Genomic DNA, 27,989 nt, shown 5'->3' with positions numbered 1-27,989 from the left:
AATTTATAGAGTTTTACTGAAGTGGAATGGAAGTGACAGATGTCATTGGTTTTATGCAAAATGACAAACATTTTTTTTTACACATATATACACATTTATTAACAAGTTAATATATTTATGTATTAACTGCCTCAAGATTGTTAGGATCAAATGAGCCTATGTGTATTAAGACATTTTTATAAGCTGTACACTATTTTCAAGCAGTATGTGCTGCTATAATTATTGTTCAGTGGTGAAGCCCAAATGCTCTTGTCACACAGATACAGTTCACTGTGTCCCTACCATTTCCTAGATGCTATGCTGCAGGGGCTAAAAGCTTTGGAGTAAGTTACATCACTTCTTTGCCTTAGGTTTTCTTTTTTTTTTTTCATTTTATGATCTTCATGATAAAGATTTAAGTAAATGAGATAGTGACAAACACATTTTATGTAGTGTTTCTTTTCAGTTGGTAGAACTTTCAGGTCATGCATTCACAGTTCCACAACCTTTGGTGGTATCTGGAAAATACTTATAATTTACCATTCATCGTTGGTTCTTTAGCCTGTGTGTATGTAGCAGAGGGTGGCTGTTTTGAGTAGCCAGGTGAGAACTATAGACTGAATCACATACTACCTCAATAAACCACTTAATCATTTTTTTTTACTTTATAATTTTATCTTACTATTTTTTAACTTTTTATTTTGTACCGCAGTATAGCCAATTCAGTTCAGTTCAGTCACTCAGTCATGTCTGACTCTTTGCGACCCCATGAACCACAGCACGCCAGGCCTCCCTGTCCATCACCAACTCTCAGACTCCACCCAAACCCGTGTCCATTGAGTCAGTGATGGCATCCAATCATCTCATCCTCTGTCATCCCCTTCTCCTCCTGCCCTCAATCTTTCTCAGCATCAGGGTCTTTTCAAATGAGTTAGCTCTTTGCATCAAGTGGCCAAAGGATTGGAGTTTCAGCTTCAACATCAGTCCTTCCAGTGAACACCCAGGAGAAGGAAATGGCAACCCACTCTGGTATTCTTGCCTGGGAAATCGCATGGACAGAGGAGCCTGGCGGGCTGCAGTCTATGGGATCGCAAAGAGTCGGACATGGCTTGGCAACTAAACAATATGGCCAATAAACAGACAATGTTTGTGACAGTTTCAGGTGAACAGCGAAGAGACTCAGCCACACATTACATGTATTGAATAATACATGTCTCCATTCTCCCTCGAGCTCCCCTCCCATACAGGCTGCCACATAACATTGAGCAGAGTTCCCAGTGCTACACAGTAGGTCCTTGTTAGACCACTTCATCTTATTTCTGCATTTTAATTGAGATGTAGTTCAAAGCCCTGTAAATAGTGGAAGCTCATTCTCTTAACCCCTTAGAGAGGAAATTTCCACCGCTTCTGGTGAACATTGCAGAGGTTAACAGTCCACTTGTCAGCACGCGTCGCTCCTCTTGGAAACCCTTGTCTCCCTCTGGGCTTTCCCTTCACAACCATTTCTTCCCCTTCTGCCCTTGGTGATGTTGTGGGCCAGCAGGTCCCTCACATGCCTGATAACCTTTGGTCGGTCCTGCCAGAGTTGAGAGGAGGCTGTCCCTCCTAATGGAGCTTTTCTTCTGGGTGTAGTTTGTGAATTTGCAATCACTCCCAAAGCACGTCCTGCAACAGAACTCTTCAAAGCAACTGAGCTGACTCCACCTGAAGTGGAGCTCACCTTTACAGAAGTATTTTTGGTTCAGTGGTTTGGTCTGACCAATGCGGAAAGTGGCCTTGCTTAGGCTCTGGGTTGTCCCCACTTTACCCACATCCTTACTCAGCGTAAGTGCCCCAGTGCTCACACTACGCCCCTGACCTGGATCACTCCAAGCAGGGCCTCGGGACCATTGGCTGTCACCACCTGTTGAATCAGACCACTCTGGTCCCTGCACCCCGTGCCAGCCGCCAGTGGAGAGGGGGACGAGGGGATGGCACATGCAGTTGATGTTGGCAGTAGCGGGTTTTTGGGTGTGCTTGACTCCTGTGTCATGGTGGAGTCCTTTCAAGCCCTGTCGGTGATCTTGTCTGTAACCATATACCTGTGACCCCATTTTCAGCTCCTGGAAACCAGATCAGCTTAGAAATGTTCCCTCAGGTCCCCCGAGCTGGTCAGACTTCCTGAGTTGCCTTCTGTAAATGTCTCCCTTCTCTCTCAGTTGCAGCCTCCAGATTCTCACAGGACTGTCATTTATTGTAATCACAGGTGTTTATGTTATAGGCAGGAACCCGTCCTTTTCCAGTTTCTCAGTGGGATGGCCCTGCTGGGGTTTGGGGCGCCCTCTCCTCAGCCGCTCCTCACTCGCTGGACCAGGAGGCTGCGAGTAGGTCGGCTAGCACCACACCGCCTTCTGGCACTTCCTGCATCCTCAGGATGGCTGAGCATCTTTCTCGTTTACCTCTGAGTCTTCGTTTCCTTTTTAGTTAGCTAAAATCTTTTTCCCGCTTTCTCTTTTATAATGTTCAATCCCATGTGCTTCACAAGAGGATGCTGTGATTATCTGGTTAAAAATCTAACACAAGTGAAAATGAGAAAGTTCTGGGTGGAAGAAGCAGCAGTTGTATGGGATTACGCAGCTCCGTACTCAGACTCTCCAAGGAACGGTGCAGGGGTAGGGGGGACCCCAACCCTTCTCGCAGCTTCTTCCTCTTCTCTCTCACCTGCTGCCACTCAGTCTTGCCTTGATACATTATTTTCACCCCATCTCAGTTCTGTGACACTGGACCTTTTTCTTCCACAAACATTCCACTTCTGTTAGCAACTGGGCCTTTTATTCCCAAAGCTCTCTCGCCTCCCTGGTCCTGTCTCTTCATACTCCAGGAATGTTTTTGAGTGTTTTCACCAGTCAAGCATGTGAATGCCATTATTTCAAGAGCAGTGGTCACCAAAAATAGCAAGGACTGCACCAACTTCAGGCTCTCAGAGTCCTTAAAATGATCCCACACTGTCAGTTTAAAGTGAAGAAAGATTTCAGATTGAAAATTGTGAATGATGACAAAATGAGATGAAGAGTAGAGTGAGTCTCGTTGGAAATCGGAAAGTACTGGAACTTCTTAAAAGCTTCATCTGAATGGACCGTGCCATGGCTTTTATCTTGACTTTAAAGATATGTGCTTGCCTAATTTCTTATATATAATAAAATAGCACAAACTGGGTGGTTTCCATAACAGAAATGGAGTGAAATACAAAGGAAGTTTGTAATGTCCTTCCTGAGTCCTTAATTAGAAGCCCCAGGTTTAAGACCTCTGTGTGTTCTTTTAGCAACTGTGATCTGCTTGATAATTGCAGACTTAATAGCAAGTCTGCCCTGAAGAATTAGCTTTTCCTTCTCAGCATCTTTGTAGAACTTGACTTGCTTTTAGAACAGAAAATACATCTTTCCAGCTTTTGCCTGGTTATCCAGTCAAATTTGGACCAATTAGTGTACTTCATGCTCTAAAGCGGTAGTCCCCAACTTTTTTGGCACCTGGGATCAGTTTCATGGAAGACAATTTTTCCACAGACGGTGCGATGGGCAGGGGGGTGGTTTCAGGATGAATCAAGCTCATTACATGTATTGTGCACTTTATTTCTATTATTATTACATCAGCACCACCTCAGATCATTAGGCATTAGATCCTGGAGGTTGGGAACCCCTGCTCTAGAGAATAAGGATATTCCATATCAAGTTTTTGAAATACTGTTTATTCAAAATATGTAAGTGTTCCAGACCTGTTTTGTGGAGAAAACTTTGGATTAAAGATGAGAAGTCCTGAGCGGGAATCCCGGACTTTGAGAAAGTTGCTTAACCACTCTGGTTCACAATTTCTTTTTCTATTGGTTGAGGATATTATGTTCTATTTAATGGGGGCCCCTGTTGACTCGGCCACCTTCTTCTTGACGCTAAACACTTCCAGGCTGCTGAGCCCTGGAAATTCTGCGTCCTCGGTATCTTCACTCACCGTCTCTCCCTTCCTCGCGTCTTCTCTTCCTTGGGTCGGGCCCCCACCACTTGGTGCCCGAGTCACTGTAATGACCTCCCAGATGGTCTCTGCTCTCAGTCTTGTGACTTCTTCAAGGCACCTTCCGTATTCCTGCCTAACTTTTTTTCCTCAGATGTGAGCCTCATCCTGTTACTTCCCCCTGTAACTGTCAGAATCAGTTCATTTTCTTCCAGTAATAATAGCTCACATGTACCAGGGGCTCACATGTCCTCCATGCTTGGTGTGGTGCCCAACACTGTGCGTGGATCATCTTAGAGAAGCTCACAGCAGGTTTATGAGATACAAGCACAGCTGTTATCCCAATCTTCCAATTGAGGCTCAGAGGCTGAGAGGTTCAGCAGCTAGCATGTGGTCACATAGCTGTGCGTGACAGAGGCAAGACAGTGGTCAGGTGTTCTGAGTCCAGAGTGCACACGCTTAACCTCTAGTGCTACGTCACCTCCTTGGGTGGCCCACAGACCCTCTGCCAAACCGCCCCTCCTCCCTCTCCAGGCCTGTCTCACGCCTCACTCCAGCTAACACTCTACCCAGTAAACACAGCCAATCTAAGGGCTGAATCTTAGGAGGGCCTCAAAAATGTGTGTATATTAAATAAGTGAATGAGTAAATCTATAAAGAATGACGTTAGCTCTAATGCTGCATACCAATGTTGAGATTTAATATTATTGTGTTCTAGCTTAAATCACAAATACACTGTTATTCTTCAGTTGACAAACTCAAGATTTCTCAGCTTTGGCATTATCAGCATTTTATTTTACATGAATGTTGATAGAAGCTTTATTTCTTATAATCAAAACACAGAAACTATCCTTATGCCATTCAGGGTGAATATTAAACAATGATATAGCCATAACATGGAATATTAATCATAGAATAAGCTGTTGACTATCAGCATTTTAGGCCAGATAATTCTTTGTCATAGGCATTGTCCTGTGCATCGCAGAATGTTTAGCAGCATCCTTGGCTTCTACCTCTACACAGATACCAGAAGCACCCTCCCAAGTTGTGACAACCAGTAATGTCTCTGAAAGTGAAAGTGAAGTCGCTCAGTCGTGTCCGACTCTTTGCGACCCCATGGACTGTAGCCTACCAGGCTCCTCCGTCCATGGGATTCTCCAGGCAAGAATACTGCAGTGGGTTGCCATTTTATTCTCCAGGGGATCTTCCCAACCCAGGGATCGAACCCGGGTCTCCCCATTGCAGGTAGACGCTTTACCCTCTGAGCCACCATGGAAGCACAGTGTCTCTAGTCATTGCCAAAAATCCTTTGGTGGAGGCAAAACCAGTTGAGGATAACTGACCTAACTTTTAACTGTTCATTTTCACTCAACTTCTGGATGAGTCCCTTAGTTTCTCCAGTACCATCTTGAAGAGTGGTAAGCTTTGATACTATTATAGCTTATTTTATAGTCAGTAATGTATTAAAAAGTATGTACAGCTAAATGCAACATGGGACCTTGGATTGCATTCTGAAACAGGAAGGACATTAATGGAAAACTGGTGAAATCTGAATAAAATCTGTATTTTAGTTAATAGCATCAAACCAATGTTAACATCTTAGTTCTAATCAACTGCCATGGTTACATAAGATGTTAACATTAGAGGAGCTGACTGAAAACTGTCATACTATTAGGTGTTCAGTTCAATTGCTCAGTCGTGTCCGACTCTTTGCAACCCCATGAACCACAGCACGCCAGGCCTGCTTGTCCATCACCAACTCCCAGAGTCCACCCAAACCGATGTCCATTAAGTTGGTGATGCCATCCAACCATCTCATCTTCTGTCATCCCCTTCTCCTCCTGCCCTCAATCTTTCCCAGCATCAGGGTCTTTTCCAGTGAGTCAGCTCTTTGCATCAGGTGGCCAAAGTATTGGAGTTTCAGCTCCAGCATCAGTCCTTCCAGTGAATATTCAGGACTGATTTCCTTTAGGATGGACTGGTTGGATCTCCTTGCAGTCCAAGGGACTCTCAAGAGTCTTCTCCAACACCACAGTTCAAAAGCATCAATTCTTCTGTGCTCAGCTTTCTTTATAGTCTAACTCTCAAATCCATACATGACCGCTGGAAAAACCATAGCTTTGACTAGGCGGACCTTTGTTGACAAAGTAATGTCTCTGCTTTTTAATATGCTGTCTAGGTTGTTCATAATTTTCCTGCCAAGGAGTAAGCGTCTTTTAATTTCATGGCTGCAATGACCATCTGCAGTGATTTTGAAGCCCAGAAAAATAAAGTCAGCCACTGTTTTCACTGTTTCCCCATCTGTTTGCCATGAAGTGATGGGACCAGATGCCATGATCTTAGTTTTCTGAATGTTGAGCTTTAAGCCAACTTTTTCACTCTCCTCTTTCACTTTCATCAAGAGGCCTTTTAGTTCTTCTTCACTTTCTGCCATAAGGGTGGTGTCATCTGCATATCTGAGGTTATTGATATTTCTCCTGGCAATCTTGATTCTAGCTTGTGCTTCCTCCAGCCCAGTGTTTCTCATGATGTACTCTGCATATAAGTTAAGGTAACCCATTTTCAGACACAGATAGACACAGATAAAAGCAGAGCCCTACATGTGTTCCTTTATCGCTATAGAAGAAAAACTAGTAAGTGACGTCATTGTCTTTATTCATCTTACAGGCTCTCTATTCATATGGATGATGAACTGCGACATATTGCCCAAAATTCTCTTCAGGGTTTGCTTGTTGATTTCTCAGACTGGAGGGAAGATGTCCTATTTGGCTTCACCAACTTCCTGCTTCGGGAAGTAAATGACATGCATCACACACTCCTTGATTCGTCCCTCAAGCTCCTGCTCCAGCTGCTCACCCAGTGGAAACTGGTCATACAAACGCAAGGAAAAGTCTATGAACAGGCCAACAAAATCAGAAATGCAGAGGTAATTTTCACCCTCTTCCCATTATTTGATGGTCTTTTACAGAGTAAGAATATATATATATATATATAAGTGGCAGCCCAGAGAACCTTCTGGGTTCTTATTTTTAGCTACCTAGGGACTTTCTTCCAAGGGGTGACCCTGAGTTTTTTCAGCTGCTTAAACTGTGACCAAGAAACTCAGGACATGATTATGTCACACCAGGTTAGATTTGTTAACAAGGCGTTTAGAAAGTAGAAACTGTTTTCTTTCAGAGAATTAGGTTTCAAAATCTGTTTGTAAGAGCACATGACCATAGGGAAGAGATAATAGAGGTGAATGTGAATAGATATAGATGTGGAGATGGATCTAGGTATGGATATGTATCTAGATATGCATACAGATCTAGAGCTGAATGTGGGTATGAATTAGGATTTAGAACTAGATATGAATGTGCGTATGGGTCTAGATATGGATATGAATCTAGAGTAGGTATGGATATAGATATTGGTATGAGTCTAAGGCATATGAATATAGATATATGAATATAGAGGTGGAGTAGATTATAGAGGTAGATATAGATATGAATCTAGAGCAGATATGGATATTAATCTAGAGCAGATATGGGTATGAGTCTAAGGCATATGAATATGAGTATAAATATGGAGTTGGATGTGCATTATAGAGGTTGATGTGGATATGAATCTAGAGCAGATATGGGTATAGATATGACTATGGATATAGGGTTAGATGTGGATGTGGATATATAAAAGTTAGCTGCCCACCAGTTTCTTTTATCCCTAGTCAGGCACAAATTAGTTTCTTTCTCCACTATCCAGAGAAGAAAGTAGTCTTGTGGTTTCTTTATTCTTTCATGCCTCGAACCTGAATGGTAAAAAATAATGATAACATTTTGAAGAGCATTCCTCATTTACACTGAGGGAGAGTGTAATCAGAGGAGAACCCAGGTGGCATGACTCGGCATTGGCAATGAGCCCATAGGGGAACTGTCTGGCTGCAGAGAGCTTAACTGAGGGTCTGAGGAATGTCAAGGCTCAGGAAGTACGAGAATATTTAGATCCCAGATGGGCTGACCTCAGAGAGGAGGTTCAGGGCATTTCTCCTTCCTTGTGTCCTACACTCGCCAAAAGATGACAGAGAGGAAAACAAGGGTTACATATGCTTATAAAAGGAAGCTTGGAATGAAGGCGGAATCTGCCCTGTTGTCTGCTTGCTCTTGGTTTAGACTCGCTTGGTTTGGGAACTTTCAGAACCCTTCTCATTAACGTGTGAAACCCAGATTACAAACTAACATGAAAACAGGTCACCAAATCTGACGAGAAAGTCAGCTTTTGAAACTTGAATGTAATGGTAACTAAAATAGAGAATTCGCTATAGAGAGTTTAAGTAAAACCAAATTAGGTCACTTTAAATATATAGGGTCATCTCAAATGGTGTGGATGGAAGCGGTTTTTATTCTTACTAATAGTCTTTGAAAAGGTATTCCTTTTTAGAACTACCAGAGGGTTGATGGTATTCCAAAGTAGTAAGTGGTCTGAAAACAAAAAGGGATCTGTGATATTTCATGAATAATAATGAATTCATAGACATGTCTGGTTCTAAGCCAGTGTAATTTATATTAGTATTACAAGGTCAATGTGCCAGATGTCCATAGAAGAGTGGCGACTTCTTCCACTGTTGTTTTTCTGAACACAATTTTTTTTTTCATTGCACGACAGCTAATTGCCAATGGCTCCAGCCACCGAACCCAGTCGGAGCGAGGCCCCCACTGCAGTGTACTCCACGCCGTGGAAGGCTTTGCCCTGGTTTTACTCTGCAGTTTCCAGGTGGCCACACGCAAACTGTCTGTTTTAATACTCAAGGAAATTCGAGCTTTATTTGTCGCTCTGGGTCAGCCCGAGGTATGGATTGTTTTTCTGAATTTTCCAGTTCATATCTTTCAACAGTTTCAAAGTTTAAAAACTGTAAAGAATGCATTACTGTTTTATGTACTTTCATGTCACATGATGTCAACAAATAATTTTTGAAAGAGGGTGGGTTTTTAATTGTGAAATCGTACTCTTGATCTGCAGGAACTAAGTTATATATTCTGTGGGCAGTAGAATAGACCATTCCTGATTTTCTACGTGATGGTACTTTGGGAAGAAGTGAATCTTATGATTAAGTAACAGAACATTTTCTTTCATAATGTTCAGTGTATATAGAATGAAGAAGTTGTTATTACATTTATAGTAGAGAATGAACTTGAGAAAACAATGCATTCCATTTAGAATGAGCAAAGTATCAAACATTCTAGCTTACTGAAAGTTGTTTAATCTCAATAGTGGTACAAAAATGGCATCACAAGAAAACATGTCCTCTTGAGACAAGACAAATGAACTGATTAATAACCATGGTTTTCTCCAGCTATTCTTCTGCATTGGTCAAGTGCTGTATGCCCTGGTTTAGGTTAAGGGCTAAAGTTAAGGTTCATTGCCTGTCGGCACAGGTGGCCAAACACTATCCATAGGTTGATGAAAGAAGGACATACTTCACATGCTTATTTAGAAAAATGCTACTTTCCATTTTCTTGTTTTCAATCACTAATCTTAGTTTTATGATCCTCAAAATGATCATTGTCTTTACAAAATATCTTCAAATGTATCCTAGTCCTTCCTGTTCACATTTCTACAGCAAGCTTTCTGATGTGTTTTAGGACATCTCTGGAATCTAGTGAACGGATATCTTAAGACATGGTGTATTTTGATAAACCTTCGTTAAGTCTCTATAGTAATAATGATAATTATTATTGTGAGGCTAATAATTACCTGAGAATAACCTCAGGTATAACCTCACAAGAATCTGAGAATCAATACTGTTTTTGTACCCATTGCCCAGATTCTTAGAGTAAGGTTTAAAAGGGAGGTTAAATGCCACACCTAAAATCAACAGCTAGGATGTGGCAGAGCTAGAATTGAAAACCATATTTATATATGCCTCTAAAGCCCAGGTTCTTTGCCACTTCAGCAAGCTGTGTTAAGTGTGCTTCTCATATGGTACTTTCTTTAACCAGCCAGAGCTGGTCTTTTTGGTGTAAATTTTTTTATTGAGATACAAGCAACATATAACATTATTTGTTTCAAGTGTACAGCATTCCATAGTTGTTTATATTGTGAAACGTTCACCACAACAAGTAATTAACATCCCTCACCACTCATGGCTATAGGATCTTTTTTTTCTTATGGTAACTTTTCAGATCTACTCTCTTAGCAACTTTTAAATTTGCGATATCAAGGAAAGGCAATGCCAAAGAATGCTCAAACTACCGCACAATTGCACTCATCTCACATGCTAGTAAAGTAATGCTCAAAATTCTCCAAGCCAGGCTTCAGCAATACGTGAACCGTGAACTTCCAGATGTTCAAGCTGGTTTTAGAAAAGGCAGAGGAACCAGAGATCAAATTGCCAATATCCGCTGGATCATCGAAAAAGCAAGAGAGTTCCAGAAAAACATCTATTTCTGCTTTATTGACTGTGCCAAAGCCTTTGACTGTGTGGATCACAATAAACTGTGGAAAATTCTGAAAGAGATGGGAATATCAGACCATCTGACCTGTCTCTTGAGAAACCTGTATGCAGGTCAGGAAGAAACAGCTAGAACTGGACATGGAACAACAGACTGGTTCCAAATAGGCAAAGGAGTACGTCAAGGCTGTATATTGTCACCCTGCTTATTTAACTTATATGCAGAGTACATCATGAGAAACTCTTGGCTGGAAGAAACACAAGCTGGAATCAAGATTGCCGGGAGAAATATCAATAACCTCAGATATGTGGATGACACCACCCTTATGGCAGAAAGTGAAGAAGAACTAAAGAGCCTCTTGATGAAGGTGAAAGAGGAGAGTGAAAAAGTTGGCTTAAGGCTCAACGTTCAGAAAACTAAGATCATGGCATCTTGTCCCATCACTTCATGGGAAATAGATGGGGAAACAGTGGAAACAGTGTCAGACTTTATTTTTTGTGGCTCCAGAATCACTGCTGATGGTGACTGCAGCCATGAAATTAAAAGACGCTTACTCCTTGGAAGGAAGGTTATGGCCAACTTAGATAGCATATTTAAAAGCAGAGACATTACTTTGCCAACAAAAGTCCGTCTAGTCAAGGCTATGGTTTTTCCAGTGGTCATGTATGGATGTGAGAGTTGGACGGTGAAGAAAGCTGAGCGCCGCAGAATTGATGCTTTTGAACTGTGGTGTTGGAGAAGACTCTTGAGAGTCCCTTGGACTGCAAGGAGATCCAATCAATCCATCCTAAAAGAGATCAATCCTGGGTGTTCATTGGAAGGTCTGATGTTGAAGCTGAAACTCCAGTACTTTGGCCACCTCATGCGAAGGGTTGACTCATTGGAAAAGACCCTAATGCTGGGTAGGATTGGGGGCGGGAGGAGAAGGGGACGACAGAGGATGAGATGGTTGGGTGGCATCACCAACTCAATGGCCATGGGTTTGGGTAGACTCCGGGAGTTGGTGATGGACAGAGAGGCCTAGCGTGCTGCAATTCATGGGGTCGCAAAGAGTCGGACACGACTGAGCGACTGAACTGAACTGAACTGAACTGATTGTTAACTCTAGTTGCCATGCTGTATACATCTGTGTGACTTACTGATTTTAGAGCCAGAAGTTTATACCTTTTTTATTCCTTTTCCCATTTTGCCACCCCTTCCCCAGCCCCTGGGGACCAATTAATCTGTTCTCTGTATCCGTAAGCTTGGTTGTTTTTTTTTTTCCAGCCACAACTTTTTTGAAATCATTCTCATTCATATGTGAGTATGAATGAGGACATTCCAAGTAAGGACATTCCGAAGCTTTCCTATAAGGGTTCTAAGTAAATGATTTCATATTTCTGAGCCTCTCTATATTAAAGAATGGCAAATATACACATGTTCATGTGTATACACACTATTCATGTAGAAGAATTTCCTGTAAGATGTTTTCTCTTGTGCTTTTTTTTCCAATTTGCCTCTTTTACCAAATAGCTGTGCCCAACATAGGGACCACAGAGAGGGTGCGGTCAGTCTCCAGTGCACTTTCTTTGGGACTGAAATTCAGTCACAATCAACAGTTAATGTTATTTTAGCAGATCAGTGACTTAAGTATGTAACCTTATCATGGTCTGGCAAAGCATACTCTTGTGGCTTTTGCATTCCTTAAAATTAATGACAACCTGAACACTTTAACAAATAAGGTGTGATCCTGAGGTTTAGATTCCAGTCTCAATAAGTATGTACATGAGTTTTTGAAATTGAAGTGTCTTTTCAGTACAAGCTCAAATTGGAGTTCTAATTTTCTTCCACTGAAACTTGTAAGACTAAACTCAGAACCACAGGGAATTTTACCCACTACCTTTCACACCTCGGCACTCACTTTACTGTGAGAAAACCCTTATCACTGCCTTGCAAGCTGTTCTGCTTCTTGTGCTGGACAAAGGCGGTGGGGAGGGTGGAAGGGCTCATTTTCCCACGGAGAGTAATCACCTCCCTTCTGTACAGGATGATGACAGACCTATGATTGATGTCATGGATCAGCTAAGTTCTTCCATCCTCGAAAGTTTTATTCATGTAGCAGTTTCGGATTCAGTAAGTACACATTTGATCCTGCTTGCTGATAATCCTTAAGTATAAGCTCTGGGCCTCTCTGGAAAAGAGATATGGAGAAAAAACCATGTAGAAGAATTCTGGGGTTTTATGTCAGGTTAATAAACTGACACAGATGTACTTAGGAAAACAAGACTTAAGTGTTTTAGATACCAGCTCTGGAGCCCTTCAGATAAATTTAAAAGAAGATTTGTGAGGTTTCCCTCGTGGTCCAGTGGCTAAGACTCTGCATTCCCAATGCAAGGGGCACAGGTTGGATCCCTGGTTGGGGAATTAGATCCCACACGCTGCAACTAAACCCTGGCACAGCCAAATAAATAAAAACATTATTTAAAACAGAATTTGAGTCTGAGGAAGATAGATAAAAATTATGCAAATTGAAACCAGAAATTGCTCAGGATCCTTTAAAAAATTATTGGTTATATTTATTACACTTAAAGCTCTATATAGCCTATATTAATGTTGTGCTTTACAGTTTACAAGATGCTTTCACAGCTATTCTCCTTTTTGAATAGAAACTCAAAAATGATGAGGCCGTAGTTACATAGTATGTTAGGGCCTGAACTTGACCATATCTGGACTCTGAGTGTAATAGAGCTTGACATAAGCTGCTACACAAATACATTCTTTGTCTTATTTTATTTTTTTAAATTAATTCTTATTGGACAGTCTTTGTTTTAAAGAGCATATTGGTAACTTTTTAATTTGTGATCAAGTAGAAGGGAAATTGAAACAGATTTTAATTACTTGATTTAAAAAAATCAGTATAGCACAGTAATGAGACTTGGATTGATTTTAGCTAAATAACTGAACCGAGGCAGAGCAGATCTGTAGAACTGACATTGCTGATGCCCCTTGTGTATTCCAGGCAAATAATTATAAATGAAGAGAAGCATATTTGACAAAGAGCTATAAAGAAATATAAAAGCTAAAGGCACTTGTGAGCTTTTCTAACTGAGATTGAACAGAGGTCCCTATTTTTAGCAGCCCTCTTCTTGCTTGGGGTTGTAATATTAACAGTAATTACTAAAACTAATGGAATTACTAAAACTATTAGCCAAGCAACGCAGGCCTTAACAGTAATACTGAATAGTGCTACCTCCCTGGTGGCTCAGTGGTAAATAACCTGCCTGCAGTGCAGGAGACCTGGGTTTGATCCCTCGGTTGGGAAGATTCCCTGGAGAAGGAAATGGCAACCCACTAAAGTATTCTTGCCTGGAGAATCCATGGAGCCTGATGGGCTACAGTCCATGGGTTCACACACAATCGGACATGACTTAGGGACTAAACAACAGCCACCACCACCTCTTCATTTAGAAATTCAGTTGCTTTTACACTGAATGAGACCATCAGGTGTAATTGTTTTATACACTTATCTTGTTTCCCTTCAGATCGTATTCTGTTCACGTGATTTTGTTCTGTGTTTATCAGAATCTAAATCTTGAGCTGGGGTGACCAGGTCAGCAGGGACGCATGTAAGAAGATGCACAGAAAGGGGAGCAGAGGCTTGGGGGGAAGCAGCGCCTGCTTTGTGTAAGGGTTTGACATCCCTCATCTCATGTCATTTACTTAAAAACTAGGTGAGGTCAGCACTGTCATTTCCAGGTCATAAATTAAGCAGACAGAGACTCTGGGGTGTTCAGAGATGTTCCCAGGGTACTGGCGTTGGGCAGAGCCAGAGTTGGAGCCTTAAGTCTCGGGCTCTGAAGCTGAAGCTGTGCCTCTTTGGCCCATTAACCATGGAGGCCACTGGGCTACCCCTCTGCTCCATGGGAACTCAGAGACCCCGCAGGTGAAATGGAGTACTTTATGAACCTGACAGATGTAACAGCAATTCTATCTCCTGGCTCAACAGCTAGATTATTTGAAACTTTCCTCAAGTTTGATAGTCTGGACTTAAAAGAAAATGAAATACATGAAACTGTGTGTTATCAATATGTGAGTATATATCTATATGTATAGATATTAAATATAGATACAGGTATCTTTTTGGCGCTAGTGGTAAAGAACCCGCCTGCCAATGCAGGAGACATCAGAGATACCGGTTCGATCCCTGGGTTGGGAAGATCCCCAGGAGGAGGCAATGACAACCCACTCCAGTATTCTTGCCTGGAGAATCCTAGGCAAGAGAAGGAGGGGCCTGGTGGGTTACAGTCCACAGGGTTGCACAGAGTCAGACAGGACTGAAGTGCTTTGCACGCACTTAGCATGCATCTTTTAAAGGGTTTTAGAATGTATTCTGGCTTGATATCATAGGACAAAAATAAGTAGGGATAACTAACCTCTAAAAAGCATTAGTAAAATGCCCTTCGTAAAAGGGATTGCATGTAGCCATCTCCCTAAGCCACAGGGAAGGTATTTCAGTCCAAGTAAAGACTCTTGAGAGTCCCTTGGACTACAAGGAGATCAGTCCTGGGTGTTCATTGGAAGGACTGATGTTGAAGCTGAAACTCCAGTCCTTTGGCCACCTGATGCGAAGAGCTGACTCATTTGAAAAGACCCTGATGCTGGGAAAGATTGAGAGCAGGAGGAGAAGGGGACGAGAGAGTATGAGATGGTTGGATGGCATCACCGACTCAGTGGACATGAGTTTGGGTAAACTCTGGGAGTTGGTGATGGACCGCGTGCTGTGGTTCATGGGGTCGCAACGAGTCAGACACAACTGAGTAACTGAACTGACTGACTGACTGAAAGGTAAACAAAATCATGGCTTAAAAAAAAAAAAAGAAAACTAATTACAGGGACTTACCTGTGGTCCAATGGTCAGAACTCTTGAGTTTCCACTACAGGGCACACAGGTTCAACCCCTGATTGAGGAGCTAAGATTCCACATGCTGCAGGGGGCAGCAAAAACAAACAAACAAACATCTAATTACAGAGGTAATAACACACAAATCTCAGCGATTAGTAACTTTTCAGAAATGTAAATTGGCACATCTGTGGTTGAGTTTAACTAATGTCGTATATTTGTTTGACAAGCATTTAGTGGTCAGCTCCTGGGTACTAGTGTGTGGGGCTCTGTGACATTGAAATGTCACTTCCGCTACCCACAGCCTCACGTAGGAATGACCATGACCACAAGCCCAGGTCTGGTGTGGCGGGAGGGCCGTGGAAGGGGTGTTTCAGAGTCCAAGCTGGGCCCATGGCAGGGGTAGACGGGCAGAGCACTGTGGAGGAAGAGGCATCGGGCCAAGGCGAGGATGTAGACCTTGCAGCTCAGCATCGCATCATTGCCTGCTTCTTGCACCTGCAGGCAACCTTACCCTTGACCCACAGCGTGGACCTGCAGTGGCTGGTGGAGTGGAATGCCGTCCTGGTCAACAGCCATTACGATGTGAAGAGCCCTTCCCATGTCTGGATTTTCGCCCAGTCTGTCAAGGACCCCTGGGTGCTCTGCCTCTTCAGCTTCCTCCGGCAGGAGAACCTGCCCAAGCACTGCCCCACCGCCCTCAGCTACGCCTGGCCCTACGCCTTCACGCGGCTACAGTCTGTGATGCCCCTGGTGGACCCGAAGTAAGGGGCCCCTATGCTTCCCTCTGTTTTGCTTGTTTTACCGTAATTTCCCCTTTTACATTTTGTATTAGAGATCGGGATAGAATCCTCTAGCTTCTGAACAGGGCTTCCCAGGTGGCGCTAGTGGTTAAGAACCCCACTGCGAATGTAGGAGACATAGAGTTTCTGAACATCCTACTACAGAATTCTTAGTGTTGAGTAAAAACAGGTTAAAAGTTCATGTCTGGAGCTAGTTTTTTTCCTCCCTTAATTATCAGTGTGATTATCTGACTATAGAATCTCAGCCTGTTACTGGTTGAAAGGGTAGTAAGTTCTATTCAGCTCTCCAACCAAGAGAGGCATTCCCTGTCCAGACAGGCAGTCCTGGACAGGTAATTGTTCAACTCAGTTGAGGCCCTTCGCAGCATCTTTGTTGAATAAGTGATACTTTAAAATCCAAAACTTAGTTTTCCCTCTTGTTTTTAACTCCATATTTCTAGTAGCCCAATTAATGCCAAGAAAACCAGCACAGCCGGCAGCGGAGACAACTACGTTACGTTGTGGAGAAATTACCTTATTCTTTGTTTTGGAGTTGCAAAACCCAGTATAATGAGCCCAGGACACTTACGAGCTTCCACTCCAGAAATAATGGCCACGACACCTGATGGTACAGTGAGCTACGATAACAAGGTGACATGACATGCTTCAGAAGAATTATTCTGTAAGGTTTTTTTTTAGCTTGTTTGTCTAGAGTTCACAGTGCACAGTGCACTGTGCCTGCCATCTGGAGTATATGGGATCAGATTTTTCATCCTACACATTTCTAAATTCCATTGAGTGTTTGTGTGAATAATTTATTATTCCTCCCCTGACGATTGGGAAACTGAAAATAAAGGGAAGTTAAGAAACTTGCTGAAAATCGTAGAGTGACTTGTGTTTATCAGTGCCCTGAGGGTTGGTGTCCCACATACCACATTTCTCTCACGCCTCACCGAGTGTTCACCTTTAAACTGGGTCTTGATTAAATTATCTTTTTAAAGATGGTTTTGTGGATTTACATAGTTGTTTTTTTCGATTAATTGATTTTAATTGGAGGGTAATTACTTTACAATATTGTGATGGTTTTTGTCATACATCAACATGAATTGGCCACAAGTATACATATGTCCTCCCCCCATCCTGAACCCCCCTACCACCTCCCTCCCCACCCTATCCCTCTGGGTTGTCCCAGAGCTTTGGGTGCCCTACTTCATGCATTGAACTTGCACTGGTCATCTCTTTTACGTATGGTAATGTACATGTTTCAATGCTGAGATCCCCTGTGGCTCAGTAGTTTTGTTGTTTTTTAAAGAAGACTGTTAGAATGTTCTTTGGATTTTGTGTTCCAGGTGAAAATTGCATTCATTGTGTTGTTTTTCAATTTATGTGTTTGTTTGTTTTTTTTCCCTGAAATGATGGCAGTGCTCTTGGGATGTGGTTCAGTACTTGAAAACTGTTATAATGGAATCATCATTTGGTTAAAGGAAGCCTCAATTATCATGTTACCTCTTTTTCACTTTTCATCAACTTGTTTCAGGCCATAGGCACCCCGTCGGTGGGCGTTCTGTTAAAGCAGTTGGTGCCTTTGATGAGACTTGAGGGCATTGAGATCACAGAGTCCTTAGTTTTAGGATTTGGAAGGACAAATTCCCTTGTCTTCAGGTACGGTAATCTTGTTCTGAATTCGTATATACTCCTGCTCTCATAGTTCCTGCTTCTAATTCAAGTTTGAGTTTGCGTGTTGGCGTGTGCCTGGCGAGGTTGCAGGCTTTGCACGGTTCCCTTTATGTCCTCATGGGTTTTCATGCGTGTGACATTGCGATTGCCTCAAATTTCACTTTCAGTCATTGCAATTCTGGTTTTACCTTTCGGATGTTCTCTCACGCACAGGCTTTGTTTTAGGTAACTTTCAATGGCGTTTAAACTTTAAACTTTAAATGAAGTCAGTGTCAGTCCCAGTTAGCTAGACTGTTCAGAGGCCGTAACATCAGAATAGTGAGAGTCTGCTCATCAGCCACTCATACAACGGACTCTCAAAGGTTGAGCATCGACAGAATATTTTCAGGGGTGTCTGTGACATGTCACACATGCTAGTCTTTCTACAAGATTATGTGTCTGCCTTAAGAGAACCATCATGTCTCACTGTATGAATTCCTCTAATCCAATAACCGTTTCATCTGAGACAGTGTCAAAGCATTTTCAAAGAGTCCTCATAAAATGTTAGTTTAGGCTGCCTCTCATAATTTTATTTGGCAATAAAAGCCTATAAGGACAAAAAAAAACTTAGTTTTTGATGTACACAGAAAATGGAAAGCTGCAAGCATCTGTGAGAAATTTATTGGAAAAATAAAGATTAATGAGACATTTTAGAAGCAACTGAAAAATATGTTGCAGTATAGACTCGGATTTTATCCTTTAAAAATGTAACTGAGTTCTGACTACTTGAGTGCCAGTTAACCAGTGTTTTACTATACTTATTGACTGACAATGCATCATATAGAAATACTACAAGAGGATAGTAAAAACAGTTACCTAATGTCTTTCTCAAAGAACCTAAGGCTCTTTTGCATGTCTTACCCTCTGAGTATTCCTAGGAACAGGTAAGATGATGCAATTTACCAGCCACATGGATGCAGAAAAATTAATGTCTCAGTGCCCTCACTGGTAAAATTGTTACAATAAATAAAAATAAAGTATATCTCTCTAATTAAAAAGAAACTGGTATAATTATAGAATCTTACAGATTTATTGAGGGCATTAAATGTAAAAATGTACATAGTAAATGTTTCATAAAGGATTGCTATTAGATGAGACTATTAGTGTTGTTGAATAACACTGACACTATTAGTGTTATTTCCATTTCTTTGATGGAGAAATTCTAGCATCTGTATTGGAGGAATCTGAAATCAGATGCAGGATTTCTGTTTGTCAAGACAGAATGCCATAGACTTTACCTCCCTTGGATTTCCCTGTGTTTAATAATGGTACAAAATATTCTGCCAGAAAATACAAGATTTTTCAAACATGGAACAGATTATGGACAAAATACCTAGCCACAGGCTAGACCTCCTAATGCTGTCTGTTACGACAAAGCAGTTCAGAAGTTAGTTTCTAAAGATGACAGCTGATTAGTGGGTATAAAGCTGAGAATTTGATAAAATGGGAACAGATGGAAGTATATATATGTAATATCAGACATGTATTGATATGAAAAAATTTGTTTACTTTTACTACACAAGAGAAAAGGTTTTGATGAGAACCTTAATATTCAAATACTTGCCAAAATGTGCATGCATCATCTAGCTCAAATAAAGAAATTCATCTCTGAAATACCAAAAAGAATTCATTTTAAAATGAACTCTTTAGACAGTCACCTGAACACAGATTCCAAAAGTGGTACCATAGTCATCGCATCTGTTTCTTTTGCTCTAATTGAATTAAAAATCTTATTAATCTTCATTCCCACAGCCTGTGAGAAAGTGCTTTGAATTTAGTAAGCACTTACAAAATATTGTTGACTTAATTGTTCAGGTAGGGTTTGTTGCCATAGAGTCTCCAGAATATTAAAATCAAGTCAACAAATGTGTAGTGAGTACAAATTATATACATAGCGCTGGGGTAAGTCTGGTTATACAAAGTGCAGGCCACTGCCCGTTCACCACATGACAGGGAAATGGAAAGGCAGGGGAGATTTTGATGTCAGAAGCGAAGTTCAAGAAGCAGATTTTGGGGGATTGAATGGCTATATATTGTGACAAAGTTGGTGTCAATTAATAATGAATTCTAAATGCTGACCTTTTTCATTCATAGAGAATTGGTAGAAGAACTTCATCCATTAATGAAAGAGGCTCTGGAACGAAGGCCAGAGGTAAGATTTTGAATTTGAATGATTAATGCCTTGGTTTATCTGGACAGTAGTGTGAATTTAAACCATACCCAGTGGTTTGCTGTCAAGAGTACGAACATATCAACATGCTTTTAACAATGAATCTTACTATTTTAACGTTGGTTGTTTTCATTATTTCTTTGAGTATTTAGTATAATCTGGGTCCAACATTAAAAGATTTTAAGTCCTAAGCTTGTGAAAGAAAAACAACCTAAATAATCATATGTGTGTTAAGATATTATAGTCTTTTTGCAAAAGTTTTGAGTTAAGATTAAATTTTGGTTTTTAGTCAGTTTGCTTCATTTTTTTTTACAAGAAGCTGAGTAACCAGGAAGGTTATTTGTTTCCTCTAGTATATGAAGCTCTTTCTTCAACATTATCTTTCCTTAAGTGGACTTTGAAAAGGATAAACTTACAATGTAGCAGAATAAGAAATTAACCAGAGTTACTAAAAGAGAAGCTTCCCATGTAGTAGATAAGATACAAGAAGTAGAGGAAGCTGGCAGTTTGAGCAAGAACAGTGTTACCAGATTTGTTGCAACTATTAGTGTCCACAGTGTTTTTCCACTTTTTCCTGATGCTTTAGTATTTCAGCAGTGTCTGGGAGCCTCCAGGAAACGAGGCTTGTTGACTCTCAACATTTTCAGCTTAGATATTTACTGACCTACTTGTGATCTGTTTCTCTGTAGCTTGTGATAAAAGCATTTCTCTAATAAGGATTAGATAGAAAAAAAGTACTTTTTTGTCTTTTGTGTTTAGAAAATTAAGAATGACTAGATTACATCTTTTCTTTCTTAAAGCAGAGTTGACATTATTGTGTTCACGTTTATAAGTGATATTACCTCTTTCTAAACAGAACAAAAAACGCCGAGAACGGCGAGACTTGTTAAGGCTACAACTGCTTCGAATTTTTGAACTTCTGGCTGATGCTGGTGTCATAAGTGACAGGTAGGAGGGAAATTATACTGAGCTGATCTCTGCTCATTAAACTGATGTGTTTGCCCGTTTCTTTTTTCCTTTCTCTTTTTTTTTTTTCTTATGTTTACTGAGGTATACCTTATTTACAATGTTGTTAATTCCTATTGTACAGTGAAGTGATTTGGTTATACATATATATACACACACACACACAAAAACACACACATTCTTTTTCTTAATATTATTTTCCATTATGGTTTATCAAAGGATTTTTTTTAAAATTGGAGGATAATCGCTTTATAACGTTGTATTAGTTTCTGCTGTATAATGAAGCGAATCAGCTCTACTGTCCATATATCCCTCCCCCCATCCCATGCATCTCAGTCATCACAGAACAGCACGCTCAGCTCTCTGTGCTATACAGCAGCTTCCCACACACGACCTTTAACTTTTACTTGGAAAAGTCCAAAAGAGCTTGATTTTTCCATATACACTGCATATACATCCAGAACCAATGCAGCCTGTGGGTTCTGGCAGTGACCCTTGCCTTCTGTGACGCATGTGCTGCTTTGACATCAAGGCTAATCATCTAAGAGTTTCATTTCCTTCTGTTCCAGCACCAATGGCGCCCTAGAACGGGACACGTTAGCCCTTGGAGCTTTGTTCTTAGAATATGTGGACCTGACCCGCATGCTCTTAGAAGCTGAAAATGATAAAGAAGTGGAAATTCTTAAAGATATCCGGGCACATTTTAGTGCCATGGTTGCCAACTTGATTCAGCGTGTTCCAGGTACAGCGATGCATCACTGCAAATTACCTTTCATACTTGAAGTGTCATTTGTGGTCCTCATTACTGTGCTTTCCTCTTTGAACCTACTGGCCTGTCTGCAGGTCTGAGATGGGATCAGTTATTTGTTTGGAAATACTTGAAGATACGCTTGAACAGATGGTGGGCATGCAGCACAGAGTTGGAAGGGAAACAATAGGAATTGCATTTGGCTTTGTGCTCATGATTATTTCTATTCTTTGTTTTGGTTCCCATCTGAAAATGAACCTGTGTGATTTCTATAGGAAGAAAGTAATTCAAAGGGAACATTCACAGAGGCTTCGTTTTTTTCATTCTCACTCTGCTTATCTGTGAACATAAAATCTCAGCAATATTTCTGCTCTTGATTCTATCCAATCCACACATTATATAGAATTCTATATATGTTAATATATTATTATTATATTAATATTATAATTATAATAATATATTATTTTTTTATAGAACAAAGTGGGTCTGAAGCATTTTCATCTAATAGAAGCAAAAGAGAATAAAAATAGTTTGTTGTAAAAATAGATTACTGTAATTAAAATTCTGTGACATAATTATAAAAAGATGAAAGTCATCTGTTTCTGCTTTTTCATTATGACTTAACATTATGATATTGTAAAACTTTATTACCAATTCTCCTCATTTTTGATGACCCTAAATTACGATTTGAATTACCTTCCTCAGTTAAGCAATTTTTGTTTGAAATAGACAGTCTATACATTGTATTTTACAGTTCTTCCTAAAGACGCAGCAGCAGTTAAGAGAACATTTAATGTGTAAGGAGTAGCTGAGTGGAAGGTGTTGCAGTTTTTCTAGACATTAGTTAGAAAACAGTGTCTGGGAATCCATTTTCTATCTTCCTGCTCTGAAACAAGATGCTGTTGACTGACACATTAGAAAAGGAAAGAAAAATAGGCTTGACTTTTTAAATCCATGTTTCATTACCTAAAGAAATCTTGAGTTAGAAAATGAAACTACTCCTTTCCCCAAAACTTAAGATTCATGCGTGATAGTAAATGTCACCTGTATTCACTGTGTTGTTCAGTGTAGCAGACTCTTAGCCTGTGTTTTCTCTCTAGTTCACCACCGAAGATTTCTCTTCCCCCAGCAAAGCCTGAGGCATCATCTCTTCATCTTATTCAGCCAGTGGGCAGGGCCCTTCAGCATTATGTTCACTCCCCTGGATCGCTACAGTGACAGAAATCATCAGATCACAAGATACCAGTATTGTGCGCTAAAGGTAGGTCACCTTTGCCTCATGAATGACTTGTCAGATGGATGATCTCTTTCCTTACACAACCATGCCTTACATAAGGGTAAAATAAATAATATGGTATGACATGATAAAATACACACATGCAAAAAAAATCAAGTATATGTACCTATATAAATACATAAGCTCATTAATATCTGCACATGAGCAAAATAGATATCTCTGTACAACCATGTAAATATTCCACTTTTGCTCATAGTTTCAAAATGCAGAACTTTTCCAAGGTTCCATTTTTATCTAAAGATTTCTACTGTATGAAAACCTTAGTTTTTGCTTATTTTTCCTTGATAGCTCAGTTGGTAAAGAATCCACCTGCAATGTAGGAGACCCTGGTTCAATTCCTGGGTTGGGAAGATCTGCTGGCGAAGGGATAGGCTACCCACTCCAGTATTCTTGGGCTCCCCTTGTGGCTCAGCTAGTAAAGAATCTGCCTGCAGTGCGGGAGACCTGGGTTTGATCCCCGGGTTGGGAAGACCCCCTGGAGAAGGAAACGGCTACCCACTCCAGTATTCTGGCCTGGAGAATTCCATGTAATGTACAGTCCATGGGGTCACAAAGAGTCGGACGTGACCGAGCGACTTTAACTTACCCTTTAAGTAGCTGCCTTGCTAATTAACTTCCAACTTAAAATGTATATGGATATAGATATATATCCTCATGTTCAAAACCTGTGAAGAACCGCATTCTCTTTTTAATCTCCTTCCATCCTAGAAGACTCACAGAAATTAGCTTCTACACTACCAGGACTGTTGAAAAATTTCAGAACCATGATTCCTTACAGCTTAATTTCCTTTAGAAGACTAATTGTATGTTGACTCTGTCATACATATCAGAAGTTGCTGTCCGATTCACCTTTGCCTCAATGGAGCTAATATAAGCCATGGCCCTGACAGTCCTTTGGACCTATTGATTAGAGAGTGAATCAAGATCGTCCGTTCTCTGGATGGCTGAGTCCCTTTGCTGTCCACCTGAAACTAGCACAACATTTTTAATTGACTAGCTTAATATAAGATAAAAAGTTTTCACTAAAAAAAGATCTTCCCTTCTCTTGCTTTCTCCCCACCTGAAAGGAACTAAAGTTTATATTCTTCATTTTCTTTAGCTTTGATTAAAATCATATTTATCTATTTCTACATTTTTCATAGCATGCCAGTTTAGTGCATTAGTTAAATTGTTAAATTTGTTAAATTTCTGAGTTCAGTGTATTAGTCAAATATTTGTCATCAAAACAATTTTGAAAAGCTATATTTATCATAAGCAGAATTCATTCACTTGAAATCACTGAAGGTAAGCCTGTTAAATGGTCATTTTGTTTTGAATATCTCAGCCATACATTATAAAGATTTATTATAAAAGTACATCTCTACAAAGTTCAATTTATGGGTTTTAACTCTTGTAAAAAGAGACAGAATTGGCAATCTGTTTTTTTTTTATTGAATCTACTAAGGAGTACTTTAAAATCTTGTAGACATAACTGCTTTAAAAGATCCTTGTCATTTATAAATCTGGTAGTCTGTGTTTTAAGTCAATTGCGTACCATTCAGTCATGCCAGGATTCATTTGCAGGTTGTGTTCCGTTTTGTTTTCAGGCAATGTCAGCAGTGTTGTGCTGTGGCCCAGTGTTTGACAACGTGGGCCTTTCCCCAGATGGCTACCTATACAAGTGGCTTGACAACATTCTGGCTTGTCAAGATTTACGAGTAAGTACTAGCCAAAAATACATTGTTCTAAATGTCCTGATTGTTTTTTCTTGGTTTGGTTGGTACTGACATGTCTAAGCATTGTTCACAACACAGTCTCTTCACACATTAGCCACAGAAATGTAGGCTTATTTGTTGCTTACATTACACTATGATGCATCAGAATAAAAAACATAGTAACATTTACCAAAGTTGACCATAAACCAGGCCATAAAGCAAGTCTCCACAAAGTTCAAATGATTGAAATGACACAGACTGTATTCTCTAATCACTGTGACACTAAGCTAGTAATAGATAATAAAGATAATTAAGAAATACTCTTCCAGATACAGTGATTTAAAGAATACATAAAAATAGATAAAAATATTTTTAACTGAAGAATAATGAAAACACTACTTACTAAACATGTGGGTTGTAAATAAAACCTTGCTTAGGATGAATCATATATTGGAAAGAAAAATGACTGAGATCAGTCACCTAAGCATCCATTTCATGAAGTTAGAAAAAGCATATCAAACTCAAAAAGCACACTGAAGGAAATAATAGAAATAAGAGCACAAATAAATTAAAGAGAAAAAATTACTAGAAATGGACATTTAAACCAAAAACTTGAATTTGTTAAAAGACTAATAAAATTAGTAAATCCATGGAAAGTCTGATCAAGAAAGATAAGACGTGTCATCAACCTCAGAAATGTAAAGGGTCATTACTACAGATGCCACAGATGCTAAAAATAAGACAACATATAAACATCTTTGTGCCAATAAACTTGACATTCTAGATAAAATAGACAAATTTCTAGAAAACACAGCACAAATAGAAAATCTGAATAGTCAGATAAGTAGCAAAGAAATTTAATCTATAAGTGAGAGTGTTCCCACAAAGACAACTTTAGGACCAGGTGACTTTATGGATTAATTGAACACTTAAGAAACAAATTGCAAAGATGTAATACAAATCCTTAAGGAGAAAACAGATCGAAAGGAAACACATCTGGACGTATTTTATGAGACCCACATAACCTTCATACTAAAACCTGACAAGGATTTAATAAGAAAGACAACTAAAAGGCAAATTCATTCTTGAACATAGATATAGAAACTTTAGACAAAATATTAGAAAATTAAATTCAGTGATATATTAAAAAGAGGATTCCTCATGATCAAGTTGGGATTATTCAAGAACTGTAAGATTGGTTTAATATTCAAATGTTCTTCAATTCATTTGTATATTAATTATATTAATAAAGTCTCAGGAAGGAAGTATCATCTGATCATCTTAATAAGATGCAGAAAGAGCATTTAATAAAATTCTGCATTCATTCATGAGGGCGATTCCTAATGAAACAAAGAATAAAAAAGAACTTAGTTTGATAAAGGGTGTTTTAAAAAAAAAAAAAACCTATAGTAAACATTGTACTAAATAGTGAATATTGGAAGTGTTATCTGAGATTAGAATGACCCAGGAAGCCCACATTCACTACTTCTATCAACATTATACTAAAGATCCTAGCCACTGGATTAGAAGAGAAAAGAAAAGATAGCAGGAGTGAAAAAGAAGAAACAGTTGGTACAGAAACGGTTGCACAGACTTCGAGAATAAATTTACGGTTACAAGTAGGGAAGAGTTGGGTGGAGGGATAGTTTGGGAGCTTGGGATTCACATGTACACACTGCTATATTTAGAACAGATAACCACCAAGGACCTATCGTATAGCACAGGGAACTCTGCTCAGTACTGTATAATAACCTAAATGGGAGAAGAATTTGAAAAAGAATCAATACATATGTATGTGTATGTGTATCACCCTGCTGTACACTTGAAACTGCCACAACACTGTTAGTGAACTCTATGCCAATGTAAGATAAAAATGGGAGAAAAGAGTTTGTGGATTTAAATGTGAAAGCTGAAAAATTAAGGTTTCTAGAAAATAAAATAGGATAATTTAATCCCTGGAGTTAGGGAACGATTTCTTAAACAAGATGCAAAAATTACTAACCATCAGGAAAGACTAATTAATAACTTCTCGTCACCAAAAGACACCATTAAGAGTGTAAATAGGCTGGCTGTAGAGTAAAAGAAGGTATTTGCAACATAGAGCCAACAGAATTCTTATCTGGAATATATAAAGGATCTCTACAAATGAATAAGGTAAAGACACTCATAAAAAAAATGAACAAGAGAATAAACAAGAAGTTTACAAAAGAGATTATCCAGTACATGCAATGTAAGACATATACAGAAATATTGAAAGCAGTATTATGAAGTCAAGAGCTGGAACAACCCAGATGTTCATCAGTAGTAGAATGAACAAATTGTGGAGCAGTCATGAATTAGAATATTATGCAGCAATGAAAACAAATAAATGTAGATGACTTTTAAACATAAATTGAGTGAAAGACACAAAATTATATGTATTACATGTTAATACTATAATTCCATTTACATAGAGTTCAAAACAGCTCAGACTCTTCAGTGGTGGTAGAAATCAGGATGCTGTGCTCAGTCGCTCAGTCGTGTCCGACTCTTTGTGACGCCATGGATTGTCATCCGCCTGGTCCTCTGTCCATGGAATTCTCCAGGCAAGAATACTGGAGCAAGTTGCCATTTCCTACTCTAGGGGATCCTCCCAACTCAGGGATTGAACCCATGTCTTTTGTGTCTCCTGAATTGGCAGGCAGATTCTTTACCACTGTGCCACCTGGAGAGCCCAGAAATCAGGATAATGGTTATTCTTGAGAAGGGCTTCCCTGGTGGCTCAGATGGTAAAGAATCTGCCTGCAATTCAGGAGACCTGGGTTTAATCCCTGGGTTGGGAGGATCCCTTGGAGGAGGGGATGGCAACCCACTGCAGTATTGTTGCCTGAAGAATCCCATGGAGGACTACAGTCCATGGGGTCACAAAGAGTTGGACACAACTGAGCAACTTTCACTTTTACTTTCTTTTCCCAACTATGCACCAATAAAAAAAATTTTTGTTTAAAAAGAATAGTAATTTTGATACACAGTAAAGCTCTAGGCCCATACCCTATAACATAAGAACAAACAAGCCATAATTTTTCCTTCTCGAATGTGATTGCTATGGGTGGGAGAATTAATAACTTCAGGAAGAAGTGGGAAAATGTTACTTTCTGAGGGGAAAATAGCCCCCAGACACCAGGCTTGTCCTGGATGAATGTGACCATCCAGTATTTAACAGTAGCTTCAAGAATCATCAGTTAATGATCCTGTTAATTCTATCTAGCATGATGATCTTTTCCTATGAAAGTCTGATTAAAAAGTGTTTATTGATAGTGTATTTCTTTTTCAAAGATTGCCAGCTAAGCTGTACACAGTGTATTTAGTA

At 39.8% G+C, this 27,989-nt stretch overlaps 1 protein-coding gene across 3 annotated transcripts in view; it reads left to right on the top strand.

Moving 5' to 3' along the window:
• The window catches only part of FRY (FRY microtubule binding protein), a 330,073-nt gene that overhangs the window by 216,671 nt on the left and 85,413 nt on the right, over positions 1–27,989 (top strand). For all 3 annotated transcript variants that reach the window (XR_014071062.1, XM_081549217.1, XM_081549220.1), the window contains exons 18-28: positions 6,628–6,886; positions 8,602–8,784; positions 12,414–12,500; positions 15,772–16,031; positions 16,511–16,700; positions 17,587–17,711; positions 19,860–19,917; positions 20,792–20,883; positions 21,471–21,643; positions 22,750–22,910; positions 24,533–24,643. Coding sequence is in view for 2 of the 3 variants with exons in the window: in XM_081549217.1 (XP_081405343.1) it covers positions 6,628–6,886; positions 8,602–8,784; positions 12,414–12,500; positions 15,772–16,031; positions 16,511–16,700; positions 17,587–17,711; positions 19,860–19,917; positions 20,792–20,883; positions 21,471–21,643; positions 22,750–22,910; positions 24,533–24,643 (1,699 nt within the window). In the remaining variant the exon portion in view is untranslated. The remainder of the gene's footprint in view (positions 1–6,627; positions 6,887–8,601; positions 8,785–12,413; positions 12,501–15,771; positions 16,032–16,510; positions 16,701–17,586; positions 17,712–19,859; positions 19,918–20,791; positions 20,884–21,470; positions 21,644–22,749; positions 22,911–24,532; positions 24,644–27,989) is intronic.

Source organism: Giraffa tippelskirchi, chromosome 12 (genome assembly GCF_054371585.1).
Source record: "Giraffa tippelskirchi isolate mGirTip1 chromosome 12, T2T-mGirTip1v1.2.pri, whole genome shotgun sequence".
Lineage (NCBI taxonomy): Eukaryota > Metazoa > Chordata > Mammalia > Artiodactyla > Giraffidae > Giraffa > Giraffa tippelskirchi.
The sequence above is the reverse complement of the archived record's forward strand: the minus strand, read 5'-3'. Positions and strand labels throughout refer to the sequence as shown.